Source organism: Acartia tonsa, chromosome 4 (assembly GCF_053477335.1).
Source record: "Acartia tonsa isolate MP-2025a chromosome 4, ASM5347733v1, whole genome shotgun sequence".
In the NCBI taxonomy this organism is placed as follows: Eukaryota; Metazoa; Arthropoda; class Copepoda; order Calanoida; family Acartiidae; genus Acartia; species Acartia tonsa.
In genome coordinates this window covers 32,332,168-32,355,015 of record NC_137263.1, presented here as the reverse complement: position 1 = coordinate 32,355,015, position 22,848 = coordinate 32,332,168, and the positions used below count along the sequence as shown (strand labels likewise).

The following is a 22,848-nucleotide window of genomic DNA, read 5'->3' as shown; positions in this document are numbered from 1 at the left end:
TTTCTAAATATACATTATACAATATATAGCCCTATATGTCACGATTTTCAACATTTTTCGGCCCTTGAGTTGGGCTTCAATTACAAATGGTAGTTTACACTTTCCAGAACTTAATTAAAAATATTAGTTTTAAACAGGTTGTATTATTTTTTCTAAATAACTTACATTGATACTGGCAGATTCATTTTTTTGGTCATGGTCAGATTTTAAATTAATGACAATACATTTTTATCATATGATATAATACTTTATTTGTGACTAAATTTATTTTGCATATGTAGAATTGGGAAAATAAATAAAAAAACGAATTATTTTAATTTTTAACAAAATAAAGCTCATTTTTTAACTATTTCATACATAACAAAATAATTTAAAGCATAACAGCATTGAAAAGCTAAAAAGTTAAAAACAAATTTTTTTTCAAGAAACATCATTGCTTAACATAACTAAATGAGCACAGCACTTTGGTTTGAAAAAAAGCTTGCATTTGTAAATATAAAACTTAAAATAAGTGCATTATAAAACTAATACAAATCTTTTAATATACAGTAATATTTGTCGTTCTATTTAGGGTAAAAATTTAAATAAAAAGGTTAATAAAATTGTTCTCACTTCTTGTAATTTATATTTTAAATGATTGAGGATAATCTTAGGATAAGAATAGTGTTAGAAGATTTTGAGTTACTTTATTATATTTTATCATAATGATTATTTAAGTTTAAATTAAAATATTTTCACCCGATGAAAATCCTGATCTTAAAATTAAAAAGTATTATTGTATTATTTTACTTAGGAACAAGAACTTTGAGTATATAGTCTGTGAGTAAGGCTGGAACAGCGGGGCTGTCCTCATTAATGCTCTTCAGTATCTTGACCAGGACCTGGAGTGTCTGCAGGGCTGGGCAACCTCGCTCCGCGTTGTACGGGATCACCGTTGTTAGGTATTTGGAGTCGCGCTTATCTTTTCTGAAATTAGAACATTATTTGGGTATACCATTTGCAATCAGTACTGTAAAAGTTTAAATAATCTGTAAGTACTACATTACGAACAATAATAAAGGGAAAAGTAGGTTGCGGGTAAAATCCGTAAAGGTGTGTGTTTTAAGGCTTATAAACAGTAGCAGAACGATAATATTCACTAGATATGTGTATTCCTTATTGAAAAGAACTATACACAAAAATTTTTTTTATAAGTTAACAATACCTGAAAATTGTTAATAAAACCTGAAAAATTCACAGAAAGCTTTGCCAATGTCAAGCTGACAAAAATTAATTTTTAACATATAATACATAGAATTACCATGGACAATCAAATAATGTTTTTAAAGATAGATATCTTTGAAATAATTGGCATTATTTGTAATTTTTTAAACTCTTTAAAATATTTTTTTTTATAATTGTCAGTTTGACATTGACGAAGCATTCGATGATTTTTTCGATTTTTAAAATAATTAATTTTTAACTTAAAAATGTTTTTTTTTTGTCTATAGTTCTTTTCAATGAGGAATACACATATTTAGTGAATATTGTCGTTCTACTACTGTTTTTAAGCCTTAAAACACACACCTTTACGGATTTTACCTGCAACCTACTTTTCCCTTTATAAGTATAGATGTATAATCCAGACAACTACCTAGCCCAAGTGGCTGAGACCATTTACGTATCCTAGCAAAGTGCTTTCTGTTCTTTTGTAGAGACTTGCTGCTGTGTTTATATTTCTGCCGCTATTAGCTAATGTAAAACAAGGATGATAACACCCATAAAAGCGAAGCACTGAAACGGTAGGACAAACGGACATTAACACTTGTATATTGTCCGAACTGAATAATCAGTATATAAATGTATAAGAGTCGAACCAAAATTGTAAGTATATTTGTTGAAACACTGCTGGATACAGGATAATGTTTATGGACATACTTACATTTTTAGAACTTGATTATAGAGTTGCTTCACTTATAACATTATACTTTGTTGTCCCAGGAATTAATATACCAAAAATCAGATCAAACGGATGATTAGATCACATGAAAATTTGTTGTTAAAGTAAAAAAAATCGACATGTTTAAAATGGACGTACGGACATTCTGGTAATGATTATAGAGTTGCTACGCTTTCTAAATCGTACCTATCTACTAAAGGAATCACCATGCAAAGTTTGGAATCGATAGGACAATTCTAACATGCCTAAATTAACGAAAAAAGCTATCCGTTACGGACGGAAGGACGTACGGACGGACGGGTGTACGGACGGACACACCCTAATTATAAAACAGCTTCGCTTTTAAAAATACAAGGAGCACCCAGTGGACTTAGTTACATATAGCTCAGGCACCCTCTATTCTTTTAATTTAATTGAAGATTATAATAAAGAAGATTGCGCAAATAATACCTTTGAATTTTTATTATATTTTGTTTTCAACAACTTTTAAAAATGATTATGAAAACTTAAATGTCAATAGGCATGAAAAACAGATTTTTTTGTGGCTTTATTTTAACACACTATAACACTTCAGACAAATGAATAAGCAATAACACGATGCATTATATGTTTCTAAATTGACGAATATGCCAATATAAAGATTAGTTAGGTCTTGTGTATAGGTTGTATACGTACTATTATCATTTACTTATACATACGCTATGATAATTTTAAAATGAATTTTAGAAAACGAGGTGCAAGTAGCTTCCCTCATAATTTATGTCTGTCAGTACGTAATGATAATTGCATTACTTACTTCTTTGGTCCTCCAGTGTCTATGTTATTCTGCCTTCGTTTAGATTGGATTGATAACAGCAAAGATATAAAGGTATTCTTTAACTCCTAAAAAAAGTAAGTTTTAGAATCTTATCATAAACAAAAATACTTATCTTCACCAAAAACTTTTTTTTTATTTAACTTACAAATCCTACATATATTGAAGAGATAAATACAGAAAAAGTTGTCTATTTATTCATTTTAGACTTTAACAAAGCATTCGACGACTCACAAAAAATATTTTGGTTGGTAATTCTTCCTTTACTTTTAAAACAATTTACTATTTTTTAATTTTTATATTAGATACAGTTAAAAATACGTTCATGACGAAAGTTTTCTGAACTACAGATTTTATAGAAATCTAACCTTTTCATATTCAAGTTCGTCTCTTGTGCCAAGATCTTTGACGAGTTCCTCCGACAAGTCTCTGACCAGAGTCTCAACATCCGTCAACAGCTGTGACAGCTCCTGAACTCCCAAATCCTCCAGCTGACGGCCGGCCAACGCCTGGCCAATAAACGTGCTGGAACGAATCGAGTGCGGCGCCAGGAACGGCATAGGTTGGTCGGCGGCAGATGACCTGATGCCGGCTGAGGCTCCGCCGCTACCGGCCCGCCAGCCGTCGTCGTCCTCATCTTCGTCTTCCTCATCGTCGTTGTCAATGATATCATCTATTTCTTGCAACACTTCCTCTGCTGACTTTATAGGATCCTTAAAATTGTAAAATCGTTTTTGGCTTTTCAAAATTTCCATAAATTTCTTTTGAATAATGATTTATAATGTCAAGTTTACGTTTATTTAGTTACAAAATAGAAAAGCATAACTTTTTGGTACCACAAATCCTTTAACCATAGTAAAAAGCGTTAATTAAATTCCTACATATATACGGGAATCTAAAGAGATAAGACAAAAGCTGCTAAATTGATGTACGTCCCCAATGATGATACCTCAAAATTACAATTGTGGCTGAAATGTTTGGACACTTAACTTAATGAACCATCCAATAAAAATTTAATCTAAGTCCCCAAAATTGTTAAGCTAACGAATAAGAAAACTTTATTATAAAACTTTGCGGTACTAGTTTAATAAACTGCCAATCACTCCCCCCCTCCTGACATGTATACCTGTTTTGGTTGTTCTGAGCTGATCAGCTGATGCATATCAAGATCCGCTGCAACTATATCATCTTCGGAATCTTCATCCAAATCTAAATTAGTTACAACATTAGGAATCCACGTATCCAATATCTGACATTTATTCTATCTGACCTTTAAGATTTATAAAACGGCAGATAAAAGGATATTAACATGATCTCCCCTCCCCTTGCTTAAATTAAAACTGCTTCCCTCCCTTGTTCTTAACAACTTTAAGTTATAACAATGAAATTTTTCGTCAATTAAGCTTGCTAATATGGACCTCATTTATTGTTCACTTCGTTCATCCAGTAGGAGGGGAAGGGGTGGAGTGGGGATATATTTAATTTAGCCAGCTTCGATTATTAGTTTATCTGGTACACCATCCAAGTAATAATATATCAATTGTTATAACAAGCTTGATTGCGGAATTAGGAAGCTAAATATGATAGCAGCAAATATTTTTGGTTAAATTGGATTATAGAGGAAAAGATAGAGTGGAAAAAAGAGATAGAAAGACTATGTAAATCTATGTAAAATGTTAGGAAACCGAAAGACAGACCGATATCATTGACAAGTAGAGCAGCTTCCCTGCTTAAATGCATAAAAATGTAATCTAGACTTAACTACATTATGAAACCTGCTTAAAATATTAATAGGAGAACATTTTATAACAAAACTAATACAAAGTTTATTACCATAATCTAAGTTAAAAGCTTTTCATAATAGAATGTAGTAAAATAAATTACTCTTAACATTCTGATGAATCTCATTATCTTATAAAAACTGTGCAATTGGGTTTGGGCTGGTTTTAAAAAATGAGAAAATTTCAGCAAAACCATTGTAACATTAAAAAGTATTTGTTATTCAAGAATAGTTATTTATCGCATCGTATTATAAACAGATTTCTGCAAATACAAAAATGTACAATTATAAGTAAGATTAAAACTACGGAATAAAAAAAACTGGTTTTGATCTTCTTATTGTACATTTTTATATTCGTAGAATAATACGATGCTGTACATATTTTTTCAGTATGGCTGAGAACAAGTTCTATACACCGGATATTAATCGGTTTGAAGCGATACTGTAAAATAATTTTTAAAATTTAAATAATAACTCCCAGTGAATTGATATATTTTTTTTAGGCGCATCTTAACTGTCATACTTAAGCAACATCCCTTAAATTTGAAATGAATTTGGTCATACTCAAAAAACCACAAAAAACATTTGTATTTATTCAAATATTATATCAACCATTGACTTTAATAGTCCTTAAATAACAGTAAGTATTGACTGGATTCTTAAAGGCAATTCTTTTTAATTTTGCAATGCATAAGCAGAACACATATGATTGAATATGCAGAAAAAAAGTTGTTTACATTTTTCCAATTCCTCCCCTGGCAAACTATTAGATTTATTATCCTCCTTTACAGTCAAGAACAAGAGGCATACAACCTTACCAAAATTCAATTTTACTTATTTATCGCATAAAATTTTAGACAGCTTTCCGCGGATATTAAAAAGAAAAAATATTAAATAAAATCGGTCACTTGGGGCTAACAAAAAGGTTTTAATTTTATGGTTTTTATTTTAATATTCGGGAAAAATACTCTGTAATACGATGCTAAACATGATTTTTCATTATGGCTGAAAACTGGTTCTAATGAAGCGGATTGTAGTTGGTTTCGAAGCCTTACTGGAAATGTATTTCTTTAAAAACTTACTAGCGGCTACACCCCTAGATGCCTCTAGGGGCACTTAAGGTAGGAGGGGAAAAGTCGACCTCATCCCCTTTTAAATTTGAGTTTCAAAAGAGTAAAAAAATATTTTTTTGGGGGGGAAGGGGAGAACAATATCGGTTCAGCGGTTAGCGAGATCCTTAGGGACAGACAAAAAACACTAACTACTTTATATTATAGGATGAAAACACATTCAGGATAGAAAAGAAAACATTTTAATTTTAGGTTAAAATACTTGCATCTGCAGCATAATAAGCAATCAATCACGATATAACAATAAATATCAGATTGGTTAAATTCATTGCCAATTCCTTCAAGTCTCTGCATTACCAATGCCTTATTGCAGGAATAGAGTGTAGAGGATTGCATTTCCCAGCATTTATGCATTTTTAGTCTTTGGTCAGGATTGAAAAGGGACTAGGTATGCACGAATGTAAACAATAGATTTAAGAACCATACAGCAGAATAAATGAAGTATGTTCAAAGTTTATAATTTTAATCTAAGTAGCTATAGAGAAAAGTTTAATGTTCTGTAGAATTTAAAGGGGGGAGGCGGATGTGCCACTTTTTGAAACGAAAAGTAAAACGCGCATGATCTCAGCCCATAAAAGAGTTACAGCTATAAGATTCGGCACAGCAATTGCCGCTCCCGCCGAATTTTTTTTTTGCATTTTCTCGCCATAATAGACAATTTTCAATCATCTGAGAAAAACTTTTTTTAATAAAAAATTCCCTTATATTTTCACTCGACACTTAGATTTTACACTTGCAATTTTTTTTAATATTGACATGTTTGAAATATTAAAAGTGTCACGTGAAAATAAAAGGGAAATTTTTATGATAAAAAAGTTTATCTCAGATGATTGAGAACTGTCTAATTTAACGGAAAAAGGCAAAAAAAAATTCAGCGGAAAACGGCGATTTTCGGCGGGTGCGGCGGTTCCGCCGCCGTTTCTTCACAGTTCTATACTGTTCTTCACAAAAGCAACTGCTGTGCCGAATTTTAGAGCTGTAACTCTTTTATGGGCTAAGATCATGCGCGTTTTACTTTTGGTTTTAAAAAAGTGGCCACACCCCACCTGAAGGGGTGTTAGGTTAGAAAAAAAACCCGTGGAAAAGGTTTATACAGGATGTACCGGGACCTTATGGTGGTTTCAGAACATGCTTTCCCTAAATTGAGTTAGTAGCTTCCCATAGTAGAAAATTTTAAAATTACTTTTGGTGATCAAATTTTACTTTTATTTTTAGAGTACCTTCACCTAACCTCCTTTATTGTCTTATTTCGTCTTTCATGTAAATTCCTTCACATTACAGTTGAATTGACAGATATTGGAGCTTTCTAAAAAGGTCTCTAACAATTTTCTACCTCTAATACTTTTTGAGATATCTTATTTCAAAGTTTTGCTGTAAAATCATCTTTTACACAACAAAAAGGTGAAACATAAAATTAGATATTTTAGAGAAAATTACAACTATCTTTCATATAAATCTCTCTAGTATCGCTCCAAATTGACCAAATTGGATAGTTAAGGTGCCTAAAACTATCTACATTCAATGGACAATCCAAATTCACACTTACAAAGACTATATAAGCCAATAGGAGTAAGCTGAAGTGATTTTCAGGGGCGTCCAAGCTTTTTATTTTGGGGGGGGTAAAAATTTTTTAAGGGGGGGGTAATTCGTTTTTTGGAGGGGTATTTACCCCCCAAAATTGTTTGGGGGGGGGGTAAATACCTCCTCCTAAATGGTTGGGGGTGCCTATGGCACCCCCAGGGTAGGGGTAAATTTTAAATGGGGGGGGGGGTAAAATGAAAAAATTTTTGGGGTGGTAATCGCCCCATTACCCCCCCCCCTTGGACGCCTATGGTGATTTTTATAAATACTACAGAAAAAAAAATTCCTGTTTTTTTAAAAATAAATTGATATTTAATAGACTCTAGCAAGAATTTTAAGGTAAGTTATAGTATATAAAGTTGTCACCTTGTAATTAGAAAGCCAATAAAACACAATCATCTGATTTTTTGAACAAATAGAAACATATCTTTAAAAAAATAGACATAATCATTGTAAATAAACCAAAAATTGCTTGGAATTTAAAGCATTTCCAACCAGTTTACAAATGTAATTTACTAATTTTAGAAATTTTTATCTAAGAATAGTTGATTGGCCTTTTAAATTCTTTACAACCTTGTGAAACAAAAATTAGTTTTTGCCACCTTAACTATGTAAACATAGTAATAAAAAGACTTTCATGGATGATCTCACATATAATAAAAGAAACATTTTATTCTTAGGCAACAATTTTTTTGTTAATATACACCATTAGTTACTCTAAATTAGTACTGAGATGTTTAGAAATATTAAATCATTATTAGATATGAGTTTCTTGTTCCTTAAAACACCTTTTACATTTAAAAAAATGTCTTACAAGTGATATTTAATTAAAATTAAATTACAATTGTTTCTTTGATATTACATTTTAGCACCCTCCTGTCAACTTATAAAGTCTTAAAAAGTATGTATTTGGATTGTCCATTGAAAGTAGATAGTTTTAGGCACCTTAACTGTCCAATTTGGTCAATTTGAAGCAATATTACAGAGATTTATATGAAGATACTTGTAATTTTCTCTAAAATATCTAATTCTATTTTTCACCTTTTTGTTGTGTTAAAGATGGTTTTACAGCAATACTTTGAAATTAGATATCTCAAAAAGTATTAGAGCTAGAAAATTGTTAGAGATCTTTTTAGAAAGCTCCAATATCTGTTAATTCAACCGTAATGTGAAGGAATTTGCATGATGAACATAAAAGACAAAAACAGACAATAAAGGAGGTTAGGTGAAGGTACTCTAAAAATAAAAGTAAAATTTGATCACCAAAAGTAATTTTAAAATTTTCTACTATGGGAAGCTACTAACTCAATTTAGGGAAAGCATGTTCTGAACTCACAATAAGGTCCCAGTACATCCTGTGTAAACCGTTTCTGCGGGGGGGGTTTTCTAACCTAACACGCCTTCGGGTGGGGTGTGTGGCACATCCGCCTTCCCCCTTTTAATAAAATTTTATTTTTGTTAAACTTAACACCTAAAACTTCACTTTCTTTGAAAAAAATTGAAATTTGTTAACAAGAAAAGATTATAAAGAATGTAATTCACATCTGTAAGGTGCTTAGATCACTTGCTCTCGTTCATGCAAAGTCCCCTTTGACAAGAGAGATAGAGAAAAGTGAATTTGAATATTCTATTCACAACTGAACTATGTAGAAGTGTACCAGTGCAATTCAATGAAGGATAAGAACTTGGAAATGTTTCACATGGCTTAAAAATCATTTCATATATTAAGATTGGTATAGAAAGTGGTTAAGCTTTTAATTGTATTATATTAAATTAGACGCTAAGGCTTTCTCATTTCTCCCTTTAACAAAACTTTTATTTTTTAAGGATAGATGGTTATTTGGAATCTTTCTAACTATTAATTAAAGTACCCGCCTCAAGAGCGAATGAATTTCCATCTTTGTACTTACTGCGTATCTATCTATCTATCTATCCTTCAATATCTATCTATCTATTTAAATATCTTTCTAACTTTTACTAACAATACCTGCTTCAGGCCTGGGTGAACAAAGATTGAGGGCTGGTAACATCTTCTCCCTAATTTTTCAATACTCATTCAAAATAAATACAAACTTTTTTTGAACATCATTTCTATATATTTTTGGCAAAAATGTCTAAAATGCTTATTTTATGTTTGCCTTAAAACTATTTAAAAGTTCCTATTGGAAAATTGAAAAAGAGAGGGGTAGGTTTCTGGTAAAATCCTTAAAGGTTATGTGTTATAAGTAAAAAACAGTAGTAGAACGATAAAAATTTATGTTAACTTTAAAAAAAAATTGTTTTGTCTATAGTTCTTTTCAATAAAAAATACACATATTTAGTAAATATTATCGTTCTACTAGTATTTTTAAGCCTTAAAACACACACTTTTACGGATTCTATCAGAAACCTACCCCTCTCTTTATCTAAAGTACTAGATATCAAAGACCAAGCACGAATCTTCTCTTTAAAACTGATTGGTCAAGTTGTTTAGTTAATCTTTTGCTTAACACATACAGACAAACATCCAAGTACTTTATATAAAAGTTAAAGATATATACAGTATCCACAATTCTTACTGCATAAATTATTTATAAAGCCAGACATGGAGACAAAAACTAAATTGAATCTTGCTGCTTCATGAACATAGATCACAGCACATACAAAACTTGTTTTATTTTATTATTTTAACATTTGTAGCATTGTATTGTAGACAGTTTTTCTGCGGATAGTAAAATGAAAAATTATAAGATTAATTATAGTTCCCGAAATTGTTTTTAGTATAGCTCAGAACCGATTCTAATCCAGCAGATATTAATCCGTTTCAAAGCCATGTCAGAAAATAAAATAATATTAATACATTTTACCACTAATTTTCACTATTTGCTCACTTGAAAATTAAATCATTTAATGGTCGGGTTTGCTTTACTTATAGAGCGACTATTCATTATCATTAATTTAATTTGTTTTAGTTTGCCAATTTAAAAATACCCTACTCTTTCTTTATCCTAATTTTGTTGGTAAGACCCAAAGCTGTAGCCTTTAATGGTTGCAGAAAAGAAATTGGGTAAACCAAATCTTTCTAGAATTAGAGGATTTATCCTTTCAGCTGTAATGGTATTTGATCTAAATAGAGATACAAGGATGATAACATACATAAGTAAGGGGGCTCAGCCGATAATAGATGTTTAAATCAACAATCAAACAGAAAGACAGTAAAAGTAAGAAGTCATGGAAATCTTCACGAAAAAAATAAGACTTCTTAATGAAATGGCATCCAAGAAAATGACATCACTCCAAAAGAGTTTCAATCTTCAAAAGTTCAAGAGATTGCAGACAACGTGGGTTTAAAGGAAGATTGCAGGAAACAAACCGCTCTAACTGCTGAAGGGTAAGCAGTTAGAGCGGTTAATTTATACAGGCTTCCTTTAATTAGATACTCACTTGTCTTATATTTAAATCTTTACAAAAAAAACTCACCTACCTTTAATAATTGCCTAAAAATCCACTTTCCCTTTAACAAAAATAAAAATTTTGAATTAAAGAGTTGATTCGCTACTAAAAAGAATTTAGAGAGGGGAATTAGATATAATATTGTACATAGCTGTATGGGGATATGATATTGTATCCTCACAGAAAATGTTATTTGAACTAGTACGCTCAAACAAAATTGAATTATATATATTTTGTCAGAAAAGAAATTGTATAAAATATCTTGTTTCTCTATCCTTACACCAAATATCGACTTTTGCTATAAAAGTTAAATATATGTGTATTTTTGTCCAACCAGGGAAATTCTTATAACCACTGTAGCTTTGCATTAGTCCTTTATGAGTCTTCAATTCCCCGCCCTAAAAAATCACTCAATGAAAAACCCCTTGCGCCCTCAACGAATACTCTAAAAATAAAAATGAACAATGATAAGAGCTAAAGAGGGTGTACCAATGCAAAGGCATCTATTTAGTTTGTTCTACTTTCTGTTATCAACCAGTTTTATAATTGCATGCAATTTTAGGCTTTATTACACTTAAATCTTCTGCCAAAATTATATTTCCCCCCAGAAAAATTTAAACTTGCAGAATAGAATGAAGGATAGGTTATTCAAAGTTTAAGTAGCCTCAATCTTGCAGCGCTATAGCAATGGATATATAATTTAGGGATATTAAGATTCTCGCATACACACTGATAAAATGTTTCTCTCAGCGCTAGGTATTATAACGAAATAACCCCCCCCCCCCCTCCCCGTCTTGACTTCAACCCATCCCCATGACCATAGAAGAACGTATTAACCAATATAATTGCAACAAAAATTCCCCTATCACAATATCCACTTATTCTATATCCGTTGTTCTAGCCCACAGAAGTAAACTTTTGTTCAGCAAGAAAAAAAATTCAAAAAGACTATTCCTGTATCCCTGACTCTTCCTACCTCAGTGGTTTCATTATTGTACACCATTCCTTGCAACCCCAACCCTTCAAAGTACAGCTAGAACTATTGATAGTTACAAATTGTTAACACAGTTTAAAATTTCAACATGTAAAAAAAGGAATTATAAGGAAAGGTACAAAGTCTCCTATCTGCCACAAAAGATCTCTAAAATGGGATTCTTAAAATTGCTAATCAAATTGTAAACATTTTGTATTTTTGGGTTTAAAGCTGAAGAACCAAATAGATTTACATAGCTGAAAACCTGCCCCAATCTAAATAAATGCTGTTGTACTTTTAGATATAAATTTTAGGGTTTTTACTTTTTAGCATTGTTGCGGAGCCGGGAGCCGCCATATTTTACTGGCGCCGGAGCCGTAATTTTCGATAAAAAACGGCTCCGGCTCCGGACTAGATAAATAAAGAGATTTTTTTTTAAAATTATAATTTGGTAACTCTGTTTTGTCATTTGCCAAAGCCCCTATTAAGTTTTTCAAGTCCATTTTTATCAAAAATTGAACTTTTAAAACCTTCAATAGTCAAAAATAGACGTGGAAAATATGTCGATTTTTTTCTTGATTTTAGGTCGGAGCCGGAGCCGCACCAAAATCAAACAGCTCCGCAACGCTGCTTTTTAGGAATAAAATATTTTTTTTTCTATAAACTTTGGTTACCTATTCCTATTACAAAATGTCATTTATTACAAATAATAAAGGGTCATACTTATAAAAAAGAGTTTTAATTGCATATTTTATTAAAACTTAAAATAAATTGTGTGTTAGAAAGCCATTTTCTCCCTAAAAAGTAAATTGAGTAAATAAATTAAATGTTTAATTATTTTTGGCAGGAAAGTGTATATGATGTGTGTTTGTTTGTCTAGTGTTGTGTCTGCATGTTCATGTGTATGTAAAGTCGAAGCTTTCCTACAATTACTCTTTAGTCGTAATTAAAAGGCCTTCTCAATTTTTTATTTTTAAAAACAATTAAGCCTGATCATAAATTCTGTGGATACCATCTTTATAAAAACGATTCAAAAAGGAAATAAGTTTATCTAAAAATATATCATTTTTACAACAAATCAAAAGCATAGGTATATAGTTTAAATGTTACTGAAAATTTGTCCCTATGTCCTATTTGTTAAGCTATGCTTTTATGGATTTGATTATACAAATATAAAATTATGTCAATGGATTTATTATTAATTGGATCTTGCACCAGATTATCATATACATTGTACTCTTCTAGCTGGCAAAAAAACGATTCCTTCATCCACCCTTTTATTACTGGATGAACGAACTGATTAATAAACAATGAACATGTTAGCAACAATTTTCCCCTGTCGTAATATTCACGTATATTTAACATCCATTAATGTGTCGTAATTGTGTTTATATGTGTGTCAACACTTTAGTGTAAAAAAAGTTTGTGTGTCTGGTTTTATCCACATTATACTACAAAATGTTATTCAAACATTATGACAATGTATTTATTTTAGTATTTTAAAACATTTATAGGCATTTGCACTAAAATTAGGAAAACTTTTTTTTACTGCCAAAACAATCCCATATCTAATTCTTAAGTTAACTATTAAGTAACCAAATGATATGTAATAGAAGATTAAGTCACAAAAAATGACTTATTAGGGCTACGAAAGACAGAATTTTATACCCAGCTCTCATTGTTTTTATCCTATGTTTTTATACTTATTATCAATAGGAATGTACATAAATAATCGCCCATTGTCTTATCCCTTAAGGTCCCTTTTTTTCTCAAATGAATAAATAATCCAAGATATATTGTTTGAATGTATGATTAACTTGAGAAAATTATACGAAAATAGTCATTTTATATCTAAATGATCCATCTAACCCCAAAATTCGTCAAACTTTAAAAATAAATGCCCACTGACAAACACCTTAATCTATGTTTGTTATACACGATACTTTCTAATAATGCCAGGTACGAAATTTTTTAGAGGATATGATTTTCCGAAAACTAACTTAACTTCAACTATATTACATGTTTGTCATATGCTTCACATTACACAAGCAAAGAAGTTTTTACACGATATAATTTAACCTAGCAATGCTTTATTTTTAGTGATGCGACTATTTATAGCTGACTCATTAAGCAAATGAAATAAAAAAAATAACTTGCCATTCCTACTAAAATCTTTCTACTTTCTACTAGAATAACAGGGCTGTATTCCTATTGGCTGATTTGGAGAGTATATCTCTAGATTATCTCTCTATTAATACAAAGCATCTGATAACATCATTTACAAGCAACATCATTAATCCTTATTTAGATCAACAACCTCCGAAACAAAACAAATAAAAAACATATAAGGTAATCGATGTATTAATTCTTGGATGTAATTCCTTTCTGCTCTTTTGTAGCGACTTAACTGTGTTAATATTTCCGACGCTATTGGCTGATATTCAAAGATCCAATTGAAAGTCGGCACAAGGTCCCAACCCCATGGAGATACAGTTATTTAACCACCGCCCCTTAATTCTATTACTTTAATGATTGAATGAGTAAAATTCCTTGTATAAGTCTTGCTCCAGTCAATAGGTAGAATATTTCCAAACTGTCCAGTCAGAGTCCACCATACCTGACACTCATTCATTATCTCCTCCTGTGTTCTCACCTAATATAATGGATATATTATTACTGGATGTATATTTCCAAACTGTCCTGACAAAGTCCACCATATCTGACACTCATTCATTATCTCCTCCTGTGTTCTCACCTAACATAATGGATATATTATTACTTGGATGTATATTTCCAAACTGTCTTGTCCGAGTCCACTATACCACTATATTCATTATCTCCTCCTGTGTTCTCAACTAATTTAATGGATATATTAGTACTGGATGTATATTTCCAAATTATCCTGTCAGAGTCCACCATACCTGGCATTTATTCTTTATCTCCTCCTGTGTTCTCACCTAACATAATGGATATATCATTACTTGGATGTTACACCAGATTTTCAAGTTCTCTAAAAAAGTGAAACTTGTAGCGGGCTAAAATAAAGATATCCCTATCCCTTTTTCTCCTACTAGATGAACAAGCTGGCCAATAAATAAGTTACACTTTATCAACTTTAATTGACGACAATTTTTCCACTGTCATAATATCCGGGTATATTCTATATCCATTCACCTAACAATAAGGTGTTTCAAAATTTTTTTTTTTCAGTTTTACCTGGACTGGAGCAATCTTCTCCGCCTCCTCCTGATAGTCCTTGAAGCACTGCTGCAGCTTCTCATCAAAAGTGGCCACCAGGTCCTCCAGGCTCCCAGTTACGCTGTTCACGCCGAGGTCACCACCATGACCAATACCCGTCGGCGATAAACTTTTGCTTGTCTCGTCATCTTGGTCGATGAACCCCTGAAATTGGTATTTGTTGTAATCGATTAGTTGATTGTGTGACCTATAGGGTCTCAAATACGGCTGGTACATTGTGGGAAAGATTTGCATTGGGCCCTAAAACATGTTTTCAGAGAAAAGAAATCCAACAAAAAAGTAGTTGAAACCCTCCAAAATATTTCATAAAAGGTTGTAGATTTAAAACAGAGTTAATTATTAAAAATAACTTTTAATAGCCAAAAATGATAATATAAAATGCAATGTTATCAGGGATGGCAAAATAAAAACCACGTGGTTTTAATCAAGTGGTTTAAACCAAAAAAAAAAGCTAAAAAAACAAAAAAAAACAAGGTGGGATGGTTTAAATGTTTTTTTTAATACAAAGGCCTATCTTTCCAGTTATATCCTTATAATAAAGTAACAGGATGTTTGTATGTGTGTTTGTATGTTTGTACCAAAGGATCTCGCTAACCGCTGAACCGATTGGGTTCTCCTTAACAGGGTAGCTTCTCATAGGTCCCGGGAAGGTTTATAACTATTTTCTTTGGGGGTGAGACACCCCCAACCCCCCCTCCGAAAATTTTTTTTTAAAAACTTTTAAACTAAATTTAAAAATGAGGGGGGGGGGGCAACCCCCACCCAAAAAAAAAATGTTCGTCCCCCCCCAAAAATTTTTTTTTTACTTTTTCTTACAAAATATAAAATAAAAAATTCAATTATTAAATTTGACTCTCTCCTCCTCAAGTGCCCCTAGAGGCCTCTAGGGGCCTAGTCGCTAGTCTTTTTATAATGTAAAAAATACAGTCAAAAACATAAATACCTAATTCAAAATTCTTTTAATAGTTAAAATCTTTATACTAAAGGGGTAGTTTCACGAAATGCATTTGAACTTAATTTAGTGAACCGCATATTTTTTCTTAGTTAATGGGGTAAACTACATTTAAATAGCATATATTTGAAATAAATTCAATTTTCTACCACGTAGTTTTTAAAATATCAAGACCTGAAAATTGTCTTTTTGTGATATATGCAATTTAAAAAGACGATTTTCAAGTCTTGATATTTCAAAAACTATGTGGTAGAAAATTGGAATTTTTTCAAATATATGCCATATAAATGTAGTTTATCCATTTAACCAGGATAAAATATGCGGTTCACTAAATTAAGTTCAAATGCATTTCGTGAAACTACCCCTTTATACTAAATTAGAATACTTTAATTTGGATATTATTAAAAAAAAACAAAAAAATTATTTAAAAAAAACAAAAAAACCTGGTTTTTATTAATAAAAACCAATAAAAACCGGTTTAAACCAAATAAACCACACTGGTTTGATCTTTTTTTAAAAAAACCTGTTTTTTTCCCATCTCTGAATGTTATGAGCTCAAACTTGAGAAAGGATTAACAATCTTAAGCTGCATGAAGTTGAAAAATTAATTAAGTTTTAGAATCTACATTGTCATTCTTCTCATGTGGACAACTTACACAGTTTTGGCTAGGTCAACATTAAAGGGATAATCTTTATAGGTATTTAACTCATTTATTTAATTAAATTTCTCTTTCAAATTCATTTATTCAAAACTGGAGTCTTAATGGATAAAAAAATCTAGTCTAAAAAGGCTCTTATTTAATAAGATTATTTTTTTCATTGAGGAAGGTTGGTTTCCTCCCTGACCGCAAAATAGCCTTAAACCTGCCCTGAACAGAGATGGAAAAAAACAGTTTTTTTTTAAAAAGAAAAAACCAGTTTGTTTTTTTTGGTTTAAACCAGGTTTTTTTTTGTTTTTTTTAATAATATCCAAATTATAGGCCTGCCCCCCCCTCTTTTTTCACCCCTCCCCCTTTTTCTCATCCCCGAAAGGGGGGGTGCCAAAATCTGCCCAAAAGGACCCGAAAAAGGGCAGCCCAAAAGCGCCCGCCCAAAAGCGCCCGCCCGATTTGACAACCCTGACTGACAGTTATTTACTGTATTATTTACATTATGAAAAGATATAACTGGAAAGATAAGCCTTTGTATAAATATTTAAAAAAAAAAAACATTTAAACCATCCCACCTTGTTTTTTTTTTGTTTTTTTTTAAGCTTGGTTTTTTTGGTTTAAACCACTTGGTTAAAACCACGTGTTTTTTTTTATGCCAACTCTGGCCCTGAATCAATAAAACCTTTTCAGAAAATTTGAGGACTATCGGCCCAGCCATTTACAACATCTTACTGGACAATGACATACAGATAAACATCCTATTTATTTATCATATGGGATTGAAGCATAGTTTCAGTAGAAAATCTTCTCTATGCGACAACATATTATAATATGAATGTTTTACATTTTCTCAGTAAAAAAATAAACTTTTTCTGTTAGAAGCCAGGATAGTAGACTAGTAATTTAATTTTAGAAAAGTGGTAACTAAGTTAAGTGTGTCTAAAAATCTAAAAAAGAAAAGAAAATCCAGCATATATTTAAATCGCAAAGATAAAACTTAGTTTAAGGCGTTTTTTTTATTATAACACGCAGCTGAACGCAACGTAGCAGCGAATTCTTCTGCTGCTAATTAAATTAGGATTGTTCTGGGTAAGTTTGGTGACAGTCAAAAACTGACACAGTGTAGATAATGACTTTAAAAGCAGAACAAATACCTTAATCCCTGCAATATAAGTATGTCATGCATACATAATGTAATACGAGAGAAAAATAACTTGTGCAAAATATTATTAATATGCAATGCATAATCTAATGTAACTAGGAATATTTAATGAACTATAGTTTTTAAAAATCCCCGAAAGCATATAACTATAAATGCAATGGTCTATAAGAATACTAGCAATGGAGGTATTATTACTTGGATCTTAAACCAGATTTTCATGTTCTCTAATAAAGTGAAACACACAGCGGGCTAAAATAACGTTTACCCCCTTCCACCCCATCACCTCCTATTGGATGAAGGAACTGACCAATAAATGAAAGGGGAAATAGCCATTTTTCCCTGTCATAATATCCACGTATATTCTACATAATACTAGCATCTAGGCTAAGGGGCTAGAGGCCATTATAAATCAATAAGGTAAGATTTGAAGGATAGAAAAAGCATTATCTTTTTATGACTAAATACTGACCTCTATTTCTTCAGAATCAGATTCAACAGTGGCGAGGGGAACATTTACATTCAGCTCATGAGAATTCATACCGAATCCTGAAAAATAAATAAAAACAAATTATTTTCTTCAGTGTGATAATGATAAGTGAGATTAACATATCTCGCAAAAAAAACAATGAAATAGGGGAAAATAATAATATCATAGATTACCTACCTTTAGCAATTTTTAAAATTATTTCTATTTATAATTGCTTAAACTGAAACAATCGCATTCACAAAATAAATTCAGATTTTTACATTTTGTATTAAATAGGTATCTTTTCCCTACCTATATATTATAATATATTTTTAAAAGCGAAGCTTTTCTATAATTGGGGTCGGTCCGTCCTTCCGTAACGGATAGCTTTTTTCGTTAATTTAGGCATGTTAGAATTGTCTTATCGATTTCAAATTTTGCATGGTGATTCCTTTAATAGTTAGGTACGATTTAGAAAGCGTAGCAACTCTATAATCATCACCAACATGTCCGTACGTCCATTTCAAACATTTTTTTTACTTTTTTAACAACAAATCTTTATGTGATCTAATCATCCGATTTATCTGCTTTTTGGTATATTGATTCATGGGACAACAAAGTATAATGTAATAAGCGAAGCAACTCTATAATCAAGTCCTAAAAATGTAAGTATGTCCATAAACATTATCCTGAATCAAGCAGTTTTTCAACAAATTTACTTACAATTTTGCTTTGACTCTTATACATTTATATTATGATTATTCAGTTTTGACACTATACAAGTGTTAATGTCTGTTTGTCCTACAGTTTCAGTGCTTCGCTTTTATGGATGTTGTCATCCTTGTTTATAAAAGAAATAACATCAAAGTTAAATATAAGATAAGAATATAAATAAGCAGAATATTTTCTGTAAATTCAGAATAGTTATTGATCGCATTGTATTATAGACAGCTTTACGTGGATATGAAAATAAAAATTACAAGATTAAAACCAGTTTTGTTATCCGTGCCGAAGGCCCGTGCTAACAAAACTTGTAGGTATGAATATAACATTTTAATTTTTATTTTAATATTCATGGAAATTTGTCTGTATTAAAATGATCTACATGATTTTTCAGTATGGCTAAGAACTTGTTCTAATCCAGCGGATATTAATCGGTTTCGAAGCCATACTGGAAAAATTTTCCCCCCTTCTATAAAATTCCCTTTAATGAGAAAACTATTAAAAACAAAAGAATGGGAACATTATTTTAAAACATTTAGTTTCCATAATTTTATTTCGATAGGTATATTATTACTTGGATGTTACACCAGATTTTCATTTAATCTGATTAAGTTTTGCTCGCAAGTGGCTAAAATAACGAAACGCCCAATCCACCTTTTTTACCTCATCCCCTCCCCTCCTATTGGATGAACGAACTGACCAATAAATGATGTCCATTTCAATAAATTTTCCACTGTTAATATATCCACGTATATTCTTTACCCATTGTTTCCATAGGTATAAAATGTTTTAGTTTCATAGAGTTGTGGATCCGCATTGATTGTATGCGGATCCGGATCCTCCAAATTTGGTCAGTGCGGATCCGGATCCTTGACAATAAAAATAAAATCACCAATTTTTTCAAAAAATATTTGTTCCTTAATCTCGAAGTCAAAAATACTTTTAATTTTTAAGTCTGAACCTAAACCTTAAAGATTGGCTCTCATCACGAGAATGTCTTTGTAAGTGACTATTTATATAAATTTAGGTAGATTTTTCCATTTTTTCCGCATTTATTTGAGTCCAAGGATCCGGATCCGCATTTTTTTGCGGATCCGGATCCTTGGACTCAAAAAAGTGCGGATCCTTGCGGATCCGGATCCACAACTCTGGTTTCACTAGGTATTAGAGTACAAATAAAGTTTTAACGAATCTTTTCTACATATTGGATGTCTCAGTTATAAAACTAATACATTGGTCAATATTTAAGGGATATATTAGAATCATCCTATCAAAGTAAATTTCTTTTACAATTTTGTATAATTTCGATCTTTTAAAAATCATTTATTTCTAATAAACTTTTTCTATTAAATTCATTTATAAAAAGGTGATTCCTCGGACGTTTAGGAATATTATTAAATATTCTCTTACTATTATTAAATATACCTTTGAATTAAGAACGTTAATCTGAAATATTCTAATTCATCAATAAAAGCTCTGGTCCTTTATAGGTATTTGTTAAGGCTTTTATTACTTTCAACTAATTTGTTTAGCTTATGAATGTTATCATCCTTGTTTAATTTCAAATTTGAGTCTTTTTGGCGTACGACGCAGTTCTTATCTAGCTTGTCATAGCAAAATCACCAAAATAAAGTTGGTAGTAATATTATAACTTGATGTTTTAATAGATGACTATTAAGAATTTATATTTTTTATTATTTTTCATTTTTTACATAAAAATAACACAAGTGCTTTAATTCATTTTGCAATTACAGCACATCCAATTTAAAAAGTTTGCAATTTCAGCTTTTAAACACAAATTACAACTTTTCTCAGAGAAAAAATGCAGTTCGAGCTGAGAGTGTGCATACAATTCAACATAAATATAGAAGAAGAGTTAAGCGCAGTGGCGTGCACAGGGTTTTAACTTATAAATCTTAGGGAGGTGTGACTTTTTTATCTTGACACCCCCATTGGCTGTTTTAGGATGTGTATTATTACTCTATCAAAAATTCAATCGCACCTAGTATATAAGGACTTTGAAAACCTTTTCAACTTCTAAACATAGGGCAATTCTATGTATGTGACTAGCCATTTTAGGGATGTTTTTTCTAAAAAGCATATATTATTACATTATATAGAGATTTGCTAATTTATATGTTGTTTGGTAAGGCATAGTTATTATTTTTACAAAACTTCTTTTAATTTGTTTGAAACGATTTTCTGCGGATATGATGGCACACCCAGCCTAACCTCACTTATCATTTTCATTTAAAAACTTAGGTACAAATGACTCATTATTAGATTACAATATTTAGAGTGGTTATCACCACCCTAATCTTTAATTGGTCCAGGGTGAGGGAAGAGAGTTTTGATAGTGTTCTTCATACCCCTACTGCAAAGAGGGGATGTATATGTCACATGTGACACTTTTTGGAACCAAACCTAAAACTCAAAAGGAATCAACAAAATAGTTACAAAACTGAATTTTTTGTTAAGTTTCTTTGTGTTTTAGGTTTGGTTTCCACAAGTGTCTCATCCGCCTCCCCCCTTCAATAACCAGATAAACTTTTTGTAAAGGGGGCGGGGGGGGGGGGGTTCTACTTTAAGACCTATTTGTTATTTAGAGTAAGATGAACTGAACGCTTTTCGGATCATTTCGGTTTTAGTATGACTATTCTAAGTCTAACATGATTTAGCATTAGTTATAGAAGCAGACCAGATTTTGTTATTTGTTTCATTCGAAACAACCCTTCTTGTCTGAAACTAGCCAATATATTCAGGGAGGAAATTTTATAATAACATATTCTTTTTAGTTGGCTTATTTGAATTTTGATCGGTTAGTTCAATAAGAAGAGTGTCCAAACGTTACAACCACTAATTGTAAACAACAGAAGGGATAATTTTGTGTTTCATCATTGGTAATGTAATGAGTTTAAGGTCGTTGGGTTATCCCTTTAGTTCCCTGCCATATATCCCCATTCTATAACGTATGGACATGGTACTATAATTAAAAATTACCTTCTTGCAGTATTACAGTTTTCATAAGGTGACTTCTGTGGCTAGAGAACGAGTCCTAGCACATCATAACACACAGCACATATATAATATACACATACAGTCTGTCTGTCTTGGCTTATTTTATCACTCCAAACAGCAGCTCACAGCATTACCAGTAACAAGGATGCCTTCAAATTAAAAATTAATTAGAGCACTTTTAATCACTGTTAAGATCATTAGCCTCACTTTATAACTGTAAGGTCATTTTAAAACTGTTTTTAAAGAGCTTATATGGTAGTGGTTAGTATTATTTAAGTTACGGTGGTTAAAAAAGGGCCAAAATGTTAAATGGTAGCCCACCAATAACACAGAAAGTACTGACAAACATAGAATATTGAAATGGTAAAGAGAGTTAGGGCACCCTTTCTTTTTATTTACAGCCTTTCTTCCCCTTTGCTCCATCTCTTCTCTCCTTCCCCTACCACTCCCAAGGGATAAAGAAAAACAAAACTTAATACCTAGTTTTCTTCTTCATAATTTTCATTTTTTTAGTATCTTGCTTATTTTCACTAAGGCCAAAAAAATCAAATGCAAAAAAACCTTATCATTAATTTTGACTTGGTACGTCTACTATTACCATAATAACATGGGGAAATGATACTAATGCAATGTAATGGGGAAAGTTACGGGGTGGGGTTCAGTCGTCTCAACCAAATATCGATTCCTTCTTCATACTAATACGGCTTAAAATTGGATCTATTTAAACGACGACATTCAGAGACAAATGATGAATGACGACATTTAATACCCTTAGTTTTTTCCAAATTAAGAAATATAATTCAATGGCAAAAAGGGAACATTTTTTCAACTATAGATATATTACTAATGTCCATTAATAAAGTCTTATGAACGGTTAAATTCACAAATAAATACCTTTAATAATAGTATCTCTTTAACACTCATTAAATAGAGCTGCTATAAAGTTATCATTATAATTTCTGAAAAAAAT

General features: G+C 31.4%; 1 protein-coding gene across 3 annotated transcripts; it reads right to left on the bottom strand.

The window, feature by feature from the left end:
- Window positions 1–225: 225 nt before the first annotated feature.
- Unc-76 (fasciculation and elongation protein Unc-76) lies at window positions 226–22,840 on the bottom strand. Of its 3 annotated transcripts, none has more exons than XM_080157573.1 (10): window positions 22,773–22,840; window positions 21,861–22,027; window positions 18,141–18,217; window positions 14,866–15,051; window positions 14,201–14,302; window positions 9,232–9,283; window positions 3,880–3,962; window positions 3,122–3,466; window positions 2,736–2,821; window positions 226–966 (listed from the first exon to the last, which is right to left on the bottom strand). In XM_080157573.1, the coding sequence occupies exons 2-10, from the start codon at window positions 21,883–21,885 to the stop codon at window positions 786–788; spliced, it is 1,137 nt and encodes a 378-aa protein (XP_080013699.1). In that variant the 5' UTR covers window positions 21,886–22,027; window positions 22,773–22,840; the 3' UTR covers window positions 226–785. The 3 variants fall into 3 exon arrangements, with proteins under 3 accessions (XP_080013699.1, XP_080013701.1, XP_080013700.1); XM_080157575.1 differs by having other exon boundaries at window positions 21,861–21,965; window positions 22,773–22,828; XM_080157574.1 differs by lacking the exon at window positions 22,773–22,840 and having other exon boundaries at window positions 21,861–22,205.
- Window positions 22,841–22,848: the final 8 nt, after the last annotated feature.